The sequence below is a fragment of the Phascolarctos cinereus genome, unplaced genomic scaffold (assembly GCF_003287225.1).
Source record: "Phascolarctos cinereus isolate Bilbo 61053 unplaced genomic scaffold, phaCin_HiC Scaffold_726;HRSCAF=1367, whole genome shotgun sequence".
Lineage (NCBI taxonomy): Eukaryota > Metazoa > Chordata > Mammalia > Diprotodontia > Phascolarctidae > Phascolarctos > Phascolarctos cinereus.
Window position 1 is genome coordinate 205,421,616 of NW_027556098.1, and position 17,614 is coordinate 205,439,229.

The window sequence follows — 17,614 nt, forward strand, 5'->3', positions numbered from 1 at the left end:
TACTTTCAAAGAAATCACAACCTAACATGAAGAAAAAAAAGGTAATTAAGGAGAATATGAGGCAGGGCATGCTAAATTCAAAGAGGTCTAAGGCAATGTGCTAGGAGAAATTTGATGAGGGAGAGATCGCTTGACTCTGGGATAGTCATTGAGGATCTTATGGAGAAAGTGGAAGATTTGAGGTTCCAGAGAACAACAAGATTTCAGCTGACAAATACTGGACTTGGAACCCACTCCAGGCATGGAGATGAGCAGAGATGTTCAATTTGGCTAAAATGGCTCATATATAAAAGGGAATACTGTGTGATAACATTGGAAGGTAGGTTGGGCCCAGAATGTAGAGGGAGGGACAACCCAGGATCAGGATTTCTAATGCTTTATTTGTTAGACAATTGGAGATCTACTAAAGGTTTTTGAGGTGGGATTTGGGAACTGAGTTTGAATTCTTCTTGGGTGACCCTGGACAGTCACTTATCTTCTGTGGGCCTCAGTTTCCTCATCTGTAAAATGGGGTAATAATAGCATTTATTTCATAGGGCTGTTGTGAGTATCATATTAGGTAATATACATAAAGCATTTTCCAAACCTTAAAGTGATATATAAATTCTAGTTATCACCATCATCATCATCATCATCACCATCATCTTAATTGTTCTGTGAGTCTTACAACTATAACTTAGCCTCAAATGAGCAGTTAAGTGGTGCTGTGGATACAGCACCAGTCTACATTCAGGAAGTCTTGAAATCAAATCTGACCTTGGACACTTATCATCTGTGTGACCTTAAGCAAACCACTTGACATCTGATGGTCTCAAATTCATCAACTATAAAAGGTTAATAAACGTCATAGTACCTGTCTAACAGGGTTGTTGGAAGATCATATAAGATAATATTTGTAAAGTGTGTAGCTCAGAGCAGATTCTTAATAAATGCTTGATTCCTCCCTTCTGTCTCCACCATGAGTTCTAATGCTCCTACAGGCTATTGGAATCTCCTACAGACTTGGCTCAGTCAGATATTCCTTCCTGTTCCAATATCTATTGCATTAAGTAACATATATCAATTCTGTCCAACCAGAGTGCTGAAGAATGGGAGCTATAGGAGAAGAGGAGACCCTTACTCTCCATGGGTGGGCTCTTAGGTTAGGAAACTTTAAGGCTACAGAAACTCTACCCAGGACATCTATTCCAACCTTCCTTAAGCCTAAAAGAGGAGTAGACACTGACTCAGCCTATCCAGAGAATAAGGAAGGAACTAGAGGAAGAAGCTAGGGTACAGGGTTCAGCTGAAAAAGAAAGATGACTGGCATACAGTTGTGGCCAGTTTTGTCCCCCTAGAAGTTACCTGAGACAGGGAATGAGGCTGGTGAAGAGTAAATTCCCCAATGCAGGAGGAGACTGAGACAACTTTGAGGTCCAGCTTTGCAGGTAAATGGTATCAAAAGGGGGAAGGTAGAGATTCTGAAATGGAGTGATAAGAATATAAGGAAAAAAAGATTGAAACCATCAAAGATCTCGGAAGGAAAAAAAATTAGGAAACTCAGAGCATAAACATGTCAACAGAGAAGTCACAAAAAGTAGAATGGAAGATGAGGAATAAGATATTTAGAATATTACAAACATCTCTAAAAATATTGCAATACAAAGCAAATTGAAGTAGAAGCTGCTGAAACACAGAAGCCTATGGATTCCTGAGAGCATAATACTGCACCCACCAGAAACTGTAGAAGGGCGTGGAATCAGATATTCCAAAAGGCAAAGGAGCTCAAGATGCAACCCAAAATAACATAACCTGCACACCTGAACCTAAACATCAGTGAAACAGATGGACATAGTGGGATTGGACTTCTGTACCACATGACCATCAAGATGGAGGACTAAACATTTTCCTACAATTATCCCAGCCAATAAAAACTCTCTGAAAATAAGAATTATTTGCAAGAGGTGAAGCAATTGCAGCTGTCCTTACAGGCTAAGACACCAAGAACTCTAAAGGTAACAACTCGATAAATTACCAGTAGAGAAGACTAAACCCTAACACACTTAGCTCCTGCTTCCCCACTCATTTCACTCTCTGGCAGGGCTGCACGAAGGGATCCATGTTCACACACTTTGGGCTGAGCAGTATTGCTCATGGGGTAAATTGTTTGTGGATTACCTCTTCCAGAAGGATCTGAATGCGGTTTCTAGCATGACCACTTCATCCAGTGATGCAGTTTTGTTTTGTTTTGTTTCTTAAGGTGGGAATCTCATGGGGAGAGTGGTGGTGGTGATGGTGGTGGGAAAATATTAAGTTGCAAGAACTGAGGAGGAAAATGTGTGAGACAGAGAACAGTGGAGGGGGCAGGTAGTAGGAGAGAGATGTACTGAGAGCCTTCCTTCCTCTGTAGTACCTGAGAAATCAGCAGTGTTCCCTAGACTAAAGCACCAAGAGAAACCAACACTCCCTAGATTACAGTGCTAATATCGAAAGAGAAATGATAAAGCAAAGGCATTTGAAGTGGGTCATTCAACAAGCATTTGTGAAGCACCTACAAAGTGCCAGACATTGTGTTAAGCTGTGACAATACTAAGAAAGGGGAAAACATTGTTCTTGCCCTCAAAGAAGCACAGATTCTAAAGAAAAAGACAACGTGTAAGTCACTGTGCTCATACAAGACATATACAGAGTAGATGGACAGTAATAACAAGGGGGCAGTGGGGAGTCCTCCTGAAGAAAGTAAGATTTGAGCTGAATTTTGAAGGAAGCCAAGAGGAGGAGAGAAGGTGATTATTTTTGTTCATTGTTATTAAATTTATAATTAAAACATTTCTGTAAAGAAAGAACTCTGGGATAATGCATAGCATGTTCCTAACATTAAAAGGTAATTGGGAAATTACTTTGGATAGAGAAGGGGGCTGTATAAAACATTTCACTACATCTATATGTCACCAATAATTCTTGTGCTCAGAAGCCATTGGTCCTCTGATAGTAATAACCCATATGTGGTCATATATAGGAGATCTATCCTAAGAAAACCATCAACTTTTAAATACAGCATGTCATATAAATGTTTGCCTTGATAGTTACATTGTGATTGATCATTTTTACCTAATCTGAAAAATAACCCCAAGCTGAGCATGTTGCACCTCTACAGACTATGGTTTTTGCAAAAAAAATCTTCATTTCTTTTTACAATCTGAGAATGTTCCAGATGCTGCATTATACATTATTCCATACATTATCATTGTCCTTGGGAATTTTTCAAGGCTTAACCTTCTTCAGCTATTATGTCTTCTCCCAAGATATGGCTGGGATTTATCTAAAGAGCTAATAAAATGCTTATAGTACTTTATTGATAACAATATCAACAACTTCATCAGCAATTTTATACTTCTGGAATTAAGTTCATCCTGTATTATTTGATCATAAAATTTCCAATCTCCTATTAAGTTTTCAAGCATTAACTACTACCACATGCTTGTTCCCACAGCGTCCAGTATGAAAAAAAATTTTAAACACAACAAAAGGTGGAAAGTTCTTACTATCAAAGCTGAGTCCAACTTACTCTTTGTACAAGACTTTCTTACAAGAGCATATTCTAAGAAACATACTATCTTCATTGTTTCACATGTTATGTGATTTTCTGCTCCAGAAACTCTTAGGAGCTGAAATATAGTTTATCCATATGCAAAATCCAAGCTCTCCAGATCATTTGAAGAACATGTATTCTTTCAATTGCTTCGAGATCACTTAGGACATTCAGTTGCTTTTGATATGCAATGTCTAGCAAATTTATTGGCTGAAATGTTGGTGATTCAAGATCATCTGAGTTGCTATCCAGAACCAATATTCTTAAAGAGTATGACATCCCCCCACAATGAATATATCTCACTTTCTGCCAGAGCTGAGAGGAGGTCATTTGCTATTCACATCTTTGCTATTCACAACTGTGATAAAGTAGACATTGGTCTGGTTTTTTTCTCCTTAATTTCTCCTTTTAAACTCACAGACACTGTGGAGCTAGAGAGAAGCAAACTTGTCACTGGGTTTGAGGAGGTACAAGTCTCAAGAATGCTTACTTCTTGACTCAGTTCGGTGATATTCATCTTGCTCTTGGGTTTTAATTAAATTCCTTCTCCTTTAAACTCATGTCTTATATGGTGCTTGATCATGCATTTACCCCTGCTATCAGTTAGCCAAGGACAAATGGGGAAGTTCAGGATGGGCTGAACCAGTACCACAAGATTTGCATCCACAGATAGCATACAAACTGGTGGAAAGTGCAGACTGTCCACTTGACTTTCTTATGTTAGTAGCTTGTATCTCTGAATGTCATAGATTGCCTTCTTTTCCTTCTGTGGTTATCTCCATGAATTTGAAGATGTGGGTTCTATGAGATTGTCCACCTGCATTACTATTAGCCTTTCCTGATTGATAATTCACCTTGAACTCATAGTTGGTTGCATATCTCTGCACTATGCATATCTCTTTCAAGCAGTATTCAACCATGGATTGTCCATCCAAACTTAAAATCAACATCCATGTGTCATCTTAGAACTTAATAGCTATCACTCATTTCCAAGTCAAGTACTTAAGGCTATAGGTAGGATAATGTTGTCTTCTAATGATGAATGTAGTTGGCTTCTGCCAGCCATCTCTTGGTATAAAACTGCTTTTATAAAACTCCAACCATGTATCAATGTGTGACACATGAAAGGTCTTGAAAAAGCCAACAGTGGTGCATATATGAAGTATTTGATGAATCCTTAAAAGCTGCCTGCTCATGTTCCTCATTACAGCAATCTTTAAATGATTCTAGGGCTTTCAAAACAGATTATCCCTTTTTGTCCTTCTGTCTTTGCTTCTTCATGACCATTGAGAAAGGTCAATGAGTGACTTAGCGATAATTACATATTTCTTCTCAAGATTTTAATAGCAGCTATATAATTATAGAAAAGTCTTAGGCTCCCAGAAATTCTTTGAATAAGGCCAGGTGTCAATTGCTTCTGTTTTCTCTGGTCATTTTTCACTCTGAAGGACTACATGACTCACATAATTTTCAGAGGCTCTAAAGAATCAGTGCATATCAATTGACAGCTTTAGACTGCTGGCTCTTAGCTGATCCAATGCTTTATGTAGCCTTTCCTTATGCTCTTCTAGTGATTTTACATAAATGATGAGATATTCCCAATATATCAACAGCTGCAAACAATTCATGTCACAAGGTACTATTTCCATGACTACTAAAAAATTAGTGGATGCCTCCTAAATTCATCAGCCCATATGCTTAAACTGGTAGGAACCTACTGAACAGATGAAGACCGTTTTTTCCCATGAGGACTGATGACATGTTAACTCCCTGCCCATGCTCATCAGTCTGATATTCTGCTAAGATTTATAGGCCTCGTTCCTTTTATCACCACTTTCTGGAGTAGCCTTTTCAAATGTGATAGTACTTGGAGGCCTTCTCTCTTTCATGTTGAATAGTATCAAAGGGTTGTCATTAGATATCCTGCATACTCTCAGTGCCACCAAAATGTCCATGTAACCATGACAGAAGCACTAGTATCGTGACTTTGAGATGCTTCATGTTTTGTTTTTTTAAGAGATCATATGAGATCAAAAGCAGTACATCTTGGGTATTTCATTAGCTTCCTGACTTTTTCTGTATTAATCCTCTGACACTTTTTCATTACTTTGGTGGCATGTCCTGCAAAGAATACAAAGGACTCATCCTCTCTTTTTGAATGGGGATGTCCTTTTGAATAGAACTGTGATTTCCCATATTGTGCCCCTTGCAGTAATAACAAGTTATTGTCACAGGGTCATCAGTTGCTAATGCAGGTGTGGATGTCAGGGCTCTCTTGAGAATGATGTTTCTACTGAATCATGAGCTACTGAGGATTGTGTTGTCCCAATGTACAGCAGGATTTTCACTTAATTCTAAATCACTCCTCTTGGCAGAAATCCTTTAAATGTTTTCATTATTTCTTGGTCAGGAGTGACAAGGGGTGGAGAAATGTCACAGTTAATAACTAGTTCCTAACAGTTCCATTTGTTATTGAAAGTTTTATCTTTGGGGATGTTATAATGTTCCACTGTATAAAATTGTATGCATAATAAAGCTAATGCTTTATCTCCATTACTTTGTCTTTGAGCCTATACTATCTATTCCCTCAAAGTGCGCAGAATGGCATTACCATCACAATCAATAGGTTTCACCAAAACCAAAAATGTTCAATGAATGTCAAGTCTCATTCCTGGGCACCACTCCACAATATCATTTCAGAAATAAACAGCAAAATGTCAGTGGCATTTTGCCACACAACAATAGGTCATCACTTGAGTAAGCTAATCTGATATTTAGGAATTTTCACTGGGAAGCTTTGTAGTCAAATTTAGTCTTTTGAAAAAGATTTGGAGGATGAAAGGGGAAAACATTAAATGGATGCTTGTAATACAAAAGGAGGTAACCTTAGTTTGACTTAATATTCAGTCTTAACTTGATAAAAGGAAAATAACAGAGAAGCCAGAAACAGATTATGGGCCCTTCTTAGGTCTCCATATGGCTGGAACTCCTCAGTACTTCCTAGCTTTCTGATACTGCTTTCTTCTCTCTTTCCCCTCTTTCTTTCTGTCTCTCTCTTTTTCTGACTCTCTCTGTCTCTCTGTCTCTGTCTCTGTCTCTCTCTCTCTCTCTCTCTCTCTCTCTCTCTCTCTATCATACACACATATATTCATATACTTATTGTTTATTCAAATCCATGGCAATAAGCCTGCAATCCAGTGAATCAGTGTGCCTGATAAAACCCAATAACGCAACTTCAATGCAAAATGGAATTTAATCAAAAGATAATAACGCATTAAATAACAAAATGGTGTCAAGGATCAAAGATTTTCAGTAGACACACCAAACAACTGCCAACTAGCTCTACTTGATCACTTCCCTCTCTGTCAGAGTGCTGAAGTTCTAGCTGTAGGCTTATCTCAGCTATCTATCAGTTATCTAGTTATAACTGCCATACTCTCCAGACTGCCTTCTGGGCAGTGCCATGGACTTCCCAGGAACCGGAGTAGAAGCTTCTCTCTGCAACTTTCCACGTCTCTTCATTTTTTTAAATTTTGCTACAGGCTCTCCTCTTCAGCACTCATAATTTTACCTTTTACCATGCCCCAAGAGACTCTATTATTTCATAAAACTGGGCATACTGGAAATGTATCCATCCAATTAGAAGACATGAGAGGTGACATCACCACACTGCGAAGATGATGCACTGTCTTGTAGGAGAAGTAGTCCACAGAGAAATTTTCCCAATGGACCAGGTTTTCTTCGCCCAAATGAAATTTGGGATATGTTCACTGTGAAAATTTGGAATGTGTTTGCTTTTGCATGTCTCTGAATTCCAGACTGATGATTGAATTAAAAAAAATACATTTACAGTAATCAGGAGTATAGTAACTTTCTAAACTGTTCTGTCAAATTTGGCAAAGTTATAATTTTCATAGAATTAAAATTTTACCTGAAAGAATGAAGAAAGAAAACAAAATAGCTTGCATTGAAATCTTTCCCCCTTATTTTAAATACCATCTCCACTCTGCAACTTTTGAAGCTAATTTTTTAATGGATTTCAGAAGATTGAATTGTTAGTAAAAAAAAAAAAAAGGCTTTTGTGGGGAAATAGCAACTTGAGTATCATTGCACATTGCTTCATGATGCCCGGCCTTGTACTTTTGGCTTGGAGTTATGTATGGTATTTTGTTATTTCAAATATGGGAATGCACTAGCCATATTGAATTATATTCTGATAGTGTGCATTTAAGATGATTTACATGTGAATGTAAATTAATGATAAATATTATCTTGCTTATTTAAAGTAGCCTTCAAATGTTATTAATATTAAATGATAAAACTAGTTAATATCACTCTGGTTTTATTCTTATAGATTTTAATTTAGAAAGTCTTTTCTATGTGTCAGTGTTATTTGAATAAGTCATGGAAGAATTACATTGTAGCACTGGTGGATACAGAATGATTCTTTTAGACACCATCACTAATAATTTTTAACAATATCTAAAAACATTATAGCAAAAACTTGAACCATGCTGGCACCAGGGACAGACAGGCATGAAAGATTAATGTAATCTTGCATATAATGATGCACATTCTTACACAAAAAATCCATCTGCAAGTGTCATGTCAGTCAGCAGAAATCTTTGATGGGTAGATACAGCTGGGCTGTCTCTTCTGGCAAAGCTGCCCTGGAAAATGCTAAATGTGGTTATGATGTTTTGTGCCATCTGCAGTATGCCAGTTTATCGTGTCTTTACTGGCATTTACAATACTACATAGGGCATCAACAACCACAGGGACAGCAATGTAGAATGACAGATTCATTTCCTCTAGAGGCTACAGACACTGGTGTGCACTTGCACCACCATCATCCCCCTCCTACTCCTCCTTGCATTAGAACCTATTGTTACTGGTATTTGGCTTAATTTTCCGTTTCATCATTCAGCTTCTCTTTGTAGTGTATCAGTTCCAGATACATACATTTTTCTTTAGTAAGTTAATCTTATATGAAAAATTCAGCTAATTTATTAATTTAAGAACCACCAACATAATTTGATATTTTCTGTTAGATGCCAACTAAACATTCCTTGTTTTTAAATGCTACTGGTGCTAATTTTATTAGATATAAAGTAAATACTTATTAATTTAGGGGACACTCAGTGGGCTAACAACAAGGTAAATTAGAAAGTTACTAGGTGTGGGGTAACACCAAATGATTTCTTTAGTTGAATCAATATGTGATGGTATTTTCATAAAACTATAAAACAGGGAAATCCATGATTAAAATGTATTCAAGAATAAATTTTGTTTTATTGCTTTACCATATGTTTTATCTTAACATTGTGCCAGACCAAGTTGAATGGTGTTAAATACATTATATTTTAATTTTTAAAACATTTTCATGTGTTTTTTAAATAGTAACAGAATATGAAGGACATGCTCTGTCACTGCTAAAGGAATGTGAACTTCAAGAATTTGATGGGTAGGTTATGTTATTTTACATATAATAGATGACTCTTTTTATTATAGAATATTTTGGAACATTGACTTTTGAATACTTAAACCAAGAATCATATGCTTATTTATATAATGTTTATTGAACCATTTACTCTTGCCCAAGAAAGGGTCCATGGCATGATGGAACGAGGCCAAGCTTCAAGTCAGAGAGAGTTGGTTCAAGTCTCACCTGGGACACATACTGACTATGTGACCATGGACAAGTCTCTTAATTAACTTTTCATTTCCCCCAGCAACAATCTAATACTACAAATTACAGTGCAGGTGCCAATTTATATAGGTAGAGTTTCCTAATCAGGATTTCCCTATTATAAAGAAATCACAGGACTTATTTAAGGGTGAAAAAGTGTTCTCACTAATAGAAATCTAGAGCTATTGGTAAGGGGGATTTAGCATTTAGAAGTAGGAAAACAATTTTTTTTTCTCATCATGCTGTACACAGTGGCCCTATAAGCGTGGTTGTTTATTGCCAGTGGATTTCCAAGGTATGGTGGGTGGGAGTGTGTGATCTACCTCTCATAAATATATTAGTCAGTTAAGAAACTTATACTAAGCTCTCACACAGTGCCAGGTACTATGCTAAGTACTGAGGATGCAAAGAAAGGCAAAAGATGGTCCTGCTTCAGGTACTTTATGTGTAGAAAAAAAAACAGATCCTCACATCTAAAAATAATATAACCTCCCTCTGTGCTCTCACAGTATTTTAATGTAGTTATCATATTTGACCTTGAGTGAATCTGTGAAACTACCATGGAAATGGTAGCTTCAGAGCTGGACCTTGAAGAATAGAGAGTATTTTGACAAGGAGAGATGATGGTGAGGCAGGGGTATGATTTGGAGAGGGGGAAACCATTCTGAATGGAAAGAACAATGTGACAAAGACATGGGGGCTTCCTCATGCATGTAATCCAATTCCCTACCCCCTTATAGTGGGAGAACATATTTACATGTTTGTAATTATTGCCATAGAGGCAATATAGTATAGTGTGGATAGAGTGCTGTTCAAGAGCTTGAGTATTCAAATATGACTCAGACTCTTGGTTTGTGGCTACAGGCAAGTTATTTAACCTGTTTAGGTCTCTAGTAACGCTTTAGTGCTTATCTTAGAGTAATAGAGTGGCATGATGAATGGAGTTGGCAGTAGGAAGACCAGGATTCTGATCCTGCCTGAGATGCTTTCTGAGTATATGACCTCTAGCAAGTCACTTAATTTCTTTAAGCATGTTTCCTCCTCTGTATAAAAGGGGTATTAGTAGTATTTACCTCACACCAAATATCAAATGAGATGGTGTGTTAAAAAGCTTTGTGAATTTTAAGGGAAAATAAGGCAAAGGCCTGTAGGCAGAAAAGCACTGGGCAGGTCTGGGAAATAAAAGATAGCCCACTATAACCGGAGAACACGGGGTATGACAGGGAGTGGTAAGAAATAAGTCTAAATAGTTAGGTTGAAACCATATAATTAAGAACCTTGAATATCATGCTTAAAAGTTTAGTCTTTTTGTTTTTCTGCCCTGTGGGCACTAGAGGAGAGGAATGGAAAGTGTGACCTGATCACAACAGTCCTTGAAGAACAGTACTCTAGTAGCTGGTTGTGTGTTGGAAAGACTGGAGTGGAACAATACTATTTTCCATTTTTTGTTTTGTTTTGTTTTTTGGTGAGTCAATTGGGGTTAAGTGACTTGCCCAGAGTCACACAGCTAGTGAGTGTTATGTATCTGAGGCTGGATTTAAACTCGGGTCCTCCTGACTCCAGAGCCAGTGCTCTATTCACTGAGCCACCTAGGTGCCCCAGAACAATATTATTTTCAAGGAAAGCCAAAGCAAGAGGTTTTGAGAATGTTGAATTCATTATACATTTGAACAAAAAAGCCAGCTTTGCATAACAGAGACTTGCAATTTCATTTACATTTTTCTTTTTCAATTCTACTAGGTATATAGAAGTTAAAATAAGATTCTTAAATAAAACCCCCTCAAAATAAGTAAGGAGGACTTGAATTGTGATAGTGAAAATGAAAAGAAAGGAATGAATGCAAAAATCCATTGTGGAGGTAGAGTCTGTAGGACTGGGCAACAAATTGGTTGTAGAGGCAAAAGAGAGGAAGAAATCAAAGATAATTCTCTTAGGAGGTTTGCCTGTGTACTAAGGATGGTGAAGCCATTAATAGAGACAAGGAGGACAGGATGATGAGCTAACTTAGGAGAAAAGATGATGTTCTTGGTTTTGGACAGAGTGAATAAAAGTATTTAATTATTTCCCACAAAAATACTTAAATAATTGCTTCCTCTTGAACAAATTGATGTGCATTGATTTCTAATTTTCATAATCTTGAAGTACCTTGATTTATTTAGTGCTTATAATAATTTGAAATCTGCAGCATATGTATCTTATCTGATAAAACCCATCAATATAATATTTCTTTTCCTTTCCTTTCCTTTTGTTTTGTTCAAACTGTGATATCACATTTGAACAGCCAGTCAATTTTGTCTTGTTTGTATCCTATGCAAGAAGTTGTAACACTAGGAGTAATTAACTTAATGTAATGTCATTTTTAAACTGTTCTATTTTGAATTGATTTATGTGAAAAAAATAATGGAAAATAATATTTTATTGTGCTTCCAAGGAATTAGAAATAATAATTAGTAATAGAGGAAAGTAAAAATCTTAAGGAGAATCTTAACAGATGAAGAGTGAAACCAAAAGTAAATGAATAGATTAAAACAACATATAAAAAACATGTGGTGCATTTATGGGCTATATATTGATTACTTATTGGTATCTGTTACTTCAATGAATCAAAAAATAAAGTACTTCAAAAACATCATTTATGACAGAATGAGTATTAGAAAAAATTGATGGAAAAGAATATTTGGATAAAATAACAAATATTCTCAAATAACTTTTAAGAATATGATGTCATTAAGTTTCATTTGACCCGAACTCAGTACACTGTTTTTAATGGATTGCATAGAGAGACATTTATGCATTTAGTATCAGTGTGTTTCTTTAAAATATAGAAGTTATATGCATTTTGACTACAGTCTTCCTTTCTTTTTTGCACGAATTTTAACTTTTGTAAGTTGATAGATATTTCATAGATTATTTTGCCTTGTAGTTCTTCAGTGCCTGTTTCTTTGTGACTGGTAATCAAAGCAAGAAGAGAGCAGAAAATTTTCTTGCATATTCCTTTGTCAAAAGGTCTGTATTTTATACACATACACACATATACACACATATATATATATATACATACATACACATCTATATGAGACATATATATGTATACATGCATATAAAAACATAAAGCAATTCAAAGTTATTTTAAAGAAATAATTATAATAATAGCTAGTATTTATATAGCATTTAAAGTTTTAAAAGGTGCTTTACAAATATCTTGTTTGAGCCTCACAGCAGCCTTAAGAGTTACTTGCTATTATTATCCCCATTTTACAAATGAGGGAAATGAGACAGACTGGAGTTAAGTGACTTGCTCAGGTTACATAGTTGCTAAATATCTGGCCATATTTGAACTCTGGTCTTCCTGACTCTAAACCCATAGCTCTGGAGGAGATCTGGAAAAGCTTTGTATTGATAACTGGAAGCACAGTGGTATCCTCTACAGAACTAGAGAAGTTTAGAGGAGGGATAGGATTTAAGCGAAACATGATTAACAAATCAGTCATTAAGCATTTATTAAATGCCCATTATTTGTCAGGCACTATGCAAAGAGTTGATTATGCAAAGACAAAAAATGAAAAAAAAAATGAAAAAGCCCCTGCTCTCAAGGAGATCATGTTATGGCTTTATGTGTGTGGACTTTAAGATACCTATAGGAAATCAGGTGAAGATACTCAGCAGGCGGTTAATAATGCAAGATGGGTTCAGAAGTGAGATTAGGACTAGCTGTACAGACAGACATCTGCCCAAAAAGGGTCCTTGAACCCAGGGGTGCTGATGAACTTTCCAAGAAAGAAGGTACAGAAAGAGAAAGTCCCAGGACTTTGTCTCGGGAGACACCTAAGTTGTAATGAATAGTATCTAACATCTGGTTGGGGTTGTTGGGAAGAATAAAGGACTTGGGCATAAGAACCAAAGAGAAGGAAGAGCGGGAGACCAATTAAGAAGAAAAATTAGAGTAAAACCTGAGAATAACATTGCTAAGACAGAGGAAAGGAAGTTGGGCACAGCTGCCAGGGTTAGCAGGTGACAGGGAGGTGCAAACTAGGTGAGGAGAATTCTCCAGGAAAGTTAGCCAAAAGAGCTAATACTGCTTAGTAACAGAAAGCATGGAAAGTAGTGAGGGTTTTGCTGGGACTGTCATGGATCGAGCAGTTTGCTTTTATGCCATGGCCAAGCAATTGTTATCTACTCTTAAATTACAGACTGGTCTTTCTCCTGGAAAAGAAGGTAAGGTGGCTAGGCTATCTCTCCAAGTCATCATAGAGAATTAAATGTTACTTCAAAACAAAACCAAATCTGTAAGACAAGTTTTAGTGCAAAAATAAAGGATTGGAAAAGGTATATAAAATCCTTGGCTTGGAAGGTGAAATCATGTCACACCCAGGAAAAAGGTGGGGGGAAATCAATAACTACTTCTTGCAAAGTACTAGATATGAGGTTGTTCACAGAGGACAAAGTTGTATCCTCTGAGAAGGAAACAGTTGCTTGTTCTAGGAAAAATAATGGTGTGTCTCCACTGGGGCTCTCAGACAATCAGCTCTACAATAAGAAGATAATTAGCTATTGTTAGGAAAGTAAGGTAATATCTATAACCTCTGCTCCACATTTAAAGCATTGAAACTCTTTAGAGGGAAGGGAGGAAAAGTGGGGAGAAGAGGAAAGGGACGAGGATGACTGATTCATTAGAACTGTTCTCATAGACATTGGGGTCTATTGCTGGCCTTAGATGGGCCCTGTGAAATGTTGACATAGCCCAGGAGCTCATCTCTAGCACAGGTGGCAGACCTCGTGTCCCCTCCCTCCCTCCAAAAAAAGAGCAAAGGTGACATTGTGACATTAGGTCTACTTATGACTCAAATTCCTAATTTAACTCAACTTTCCTGAGCAAGTCTTAAAATTCCGTAGTTATAGTAAACAGGTTAATATTTACTCAGGGCTTTTTGTTCAGTGATTCATATCAACGTATGAAGCCAGCAGGAAATTAATAATGTGTATATGCTTGTGTACATTTTCTACAAAGTAATGTCAGTTCATTTATATTCTCAGAAGAAGGAGGGCAGTTATAAAATTACTAAATAACTAACATTTACTTAATACACTACCGGAGGAATCGTAGCAGCCACCATGTGAATTATGAAACTCATTATAGCAGTTATAGTTTTTAGCCAGTTTGGCCATGCTATTTTACCTTAGAGTCTGTGACAGAGAAGAAGCAAGATTATCTTGGTGTTTTCATGATAGATGGACAGAACAGATTTCAGAAGCTTCAGAAAAAGGATACCTAGGGTCCAATGGACCAAAATTCCAGGGAAAGTTGAAAGCTCTCAAGAATGAAATTCTGAAGGCACGTAGAAACATTTCAGTGAGGAAGGGGGAAAAAAGTCATAGAGATATCTAGATACTGATATGGCAGCACAAATTTCATGAGCAACTAGGTGGCATCATGGACAGGGCATTGGACTTAGAAACAGGAAGTCCTCATTTTGAATCCTGGCTCAGACATTTAACAGCAGTTTGACACAGTCATTTAACCTTTCTGAGCTTCAATTTCCTCATCTCTGAAATGAAATAATAGTAGCACCTACTTCACAGAGTTATGAAGATCAAATATGATAACATATGTAAAGTACATTGCAAACCTTAAAGTGCTGTACAAACATTCATTAATAACCACAGGAAACTATTTGATGAGTTTAAATTTTTAAAAGACTCAGGGGGAAGCTAGGTGGTACAGTGAGTAGAGCACTGGCCCTGGAGTCAGGAGGGCTTGAGTTCAAATCCGCCTTAGACACATAACACTCACTGGCTGTGTGACTCTGGGCAAGTCACTTAACCCCAATTGCCCTCACCAAACAAACAAACAAAAAAGACTCAGGGAGGCAGTGCAGTACAAATGGAAAGAACAGAGACTCCGTGTTCAGAGAATCTGGGTTTGTATTAGGTCCCTGATATTGCCTAAAGTGAACTTGGGGAAGTTATTTAACCTCCTTGGGTCTCAGTTTCTTCACCTGGAAAAGTGGGGGTTGGAATAGATGTCCTACGAACCCTATGATTCTAGCTGTAAGTCGATGATGCTATAATCCTGTGATCCTAATATGGAAGCAAAGGCTGGACATGTAGGACAAATACAAAATTATGCCAGTCACATAATAGTGACAATAAACCTCAGAATGACCTGAGGTTAGCAAGGAGAATTAATGACAACAAAAAGAAGTGTAGTTTGAAGCTATGTTGGAGAAAGACAAAAGATCAAGGAAAGGGACAGAACTGCAATCCCAATGGATGGAGTGATTAATATTGGCAAAGGAGAGAAGCCAGAGCTATTTAACCCTTCCTTTGCTTCAGTTTTCTTTGCTGAGGAAAATGCTCTTTGATCTTAGAGGGAAAAAACGTAGAAACGCCAATAGAGAGTTGAAACCCAAGATAAATCAATAAATGATAAGACACCTTTTAGCTGTCCTTGATGAGTGTAGGATGAACCAATTCCCAACGTGTTGAAAGAACTGGTGGATATTATTGCCAAGCTACAGTTAGAAATGGCAGGAGGGTTATAGAGAAGAGGAGAGTGGGATAGAACAGGAGGAGGGTAAATGTCTTGATCTTCATAAAAGGCAAGCTGTAGAGAATTAAGCTTATCTTTAATTTCCTGCCAAAATTTCTAGAATGTCATTCACTAAATGGTAAAGAAACATTTAGAAAGGAAGTGGAGATCACAAGTAGTCACTGTGGCTTCACCAAAAACAAGTCAAGCCAGACCAACCTCATGTCCTTTTCGCAAGATTACTAATGCTGTGGATACTTTGATGTTTTGCCTAAAATATGGTCATGTCTTTCATGATAATTTGGTAGGTCAGGTGGCATCATATTGGATAAATATTACTGAAGTTAAATGGGTTTGGAACTATTGAATGACCGAATCCAAAGTGTAGTCATTAATTTAAAATTTCAGTTTGAAAGATTTCTAGTGGGATGCCCTAGAATCTGTGCTGTTCCTTTATTAGATAACACTGTGCAGTTTTACATTTTTATCAGTGACTTGGATAAGGTGCCATGATTGTCAGTTATATCTGAAGATATCATAAAGCTAGGAGGTATAGCTGACACAGTGCAAGACAGAGTCAGGATTCAAAAAGATCTCACCATCAGGAATCTTAGACCAAATCTAATAAGATACAATTGAATAATATAAATCTGCAGTCTTAAACTTGAGTTCAGAAAATCATGTTCACAAGCACAGGATGGGAGTGGTGTAGATTAGACAGCTGTTTGAAAAAACGGTAGAGCTTTTTGGGTCTGCAAGTTCAATATAACCTCATTCTCTTCACTAGAGGTCTTCAAGAAAAGGTCTAATATAAATATATAGAGGATTATTATTCATCTGCTGTTTGGAGCACTTGACCTCTAAGGTTCTTTCCAATACTAAGATTCCTTAATTCTATAATTCTATAAATATGCTATCTCTTCTCTCAAAGAGTTTTCCATCTATCAGATGAAATAAAATGTTCAAAAACAGTGAATAGATGATAGAATGTAAAACACATAAAAAAGATATGGGTAAGGTGCTATGAAAACTTATAGGCAGAAGAAACAATCTCAGCTAGAAGATCCATGTAGGGCTTCACGGAGGAGAAAGCATTTGAGTTAGGCCTTGAAAGATCTGTGTAGGGTGGAAGTTTGTATAGCCTCACCACATTCTTTGGAGAGACATATATGAAACATTGCAGATTCATTTAATCAAATCCTGGATTAAAACTCTTCATCAGTCCTTTCTGCCATGAAGCACAGAATGTTCAGCAAAATTGCTTTTAAATTTTAAAAAATTACAGGAATACACTGATGCACTTTCTCTTAAATGCCATTCATCCACTGACAGTGGTTTATTAGAATAGCATATAAAAGTTCCTCCATGTCATAGCACAGAGGAAGGAGATATTATTTTCAACTGGATGAAACTTGAGGCACCTACTTGAGATTCAAAATTTTGTGACAAGTGACACAGAATATATTTTTCATTGTTTTACTGTTGTTTAGTCACAAAAAGAAAGGTGGTCTTAGCCAAATTAACCAGTCTACTACTGTTAAAAGAAAAGCATGAGAGACAGGTAGGTGGCACAGCTGATAGAGCACTGGCCCTGGAGTCAGGAGGACCTGAGTTCAAATGTAGCCTCAGATACTTGACACATACTAGTTGTGTGACCCTGGGCAAGTCACTTAACCCTGATTGCCTTGCAAAACAAAAACAAGCAAGCAAACAAACAAAAACCCCATGAAAGTTGCTCAGATGGATCATGGCATTGGCTGCTGGCCCATTTGCATAGTCAAGATTGTCCATAATCCCTCACTCCATCCACCAAACCCTGGACATC

The 17,614-nt window shown here is 37.0% G+C and overlaps 1 protein-coding gene across 1 annotated transcript in view; it reads left to right on the forward strand.

The window, feature by feature from the left end:
• CERKL (CERK like autophagy regulator) overlaps positions 1-17,614 on the forward strand; it is a 190,246-nt gene that overhangs the window by 135,362 nt on the left and 37,270 nt on the right. Inside the window, exon 4 of the mRNA XM_021006410.2 lies at positions 8,972-9,035. Coding sequence (XP_020862069.1) covers positions 8,972-9,035 — 64 coding nt within the window. The remainder of the gene's footprint in view (positions 1-8,971; positions 9,036-17,614) is intronic.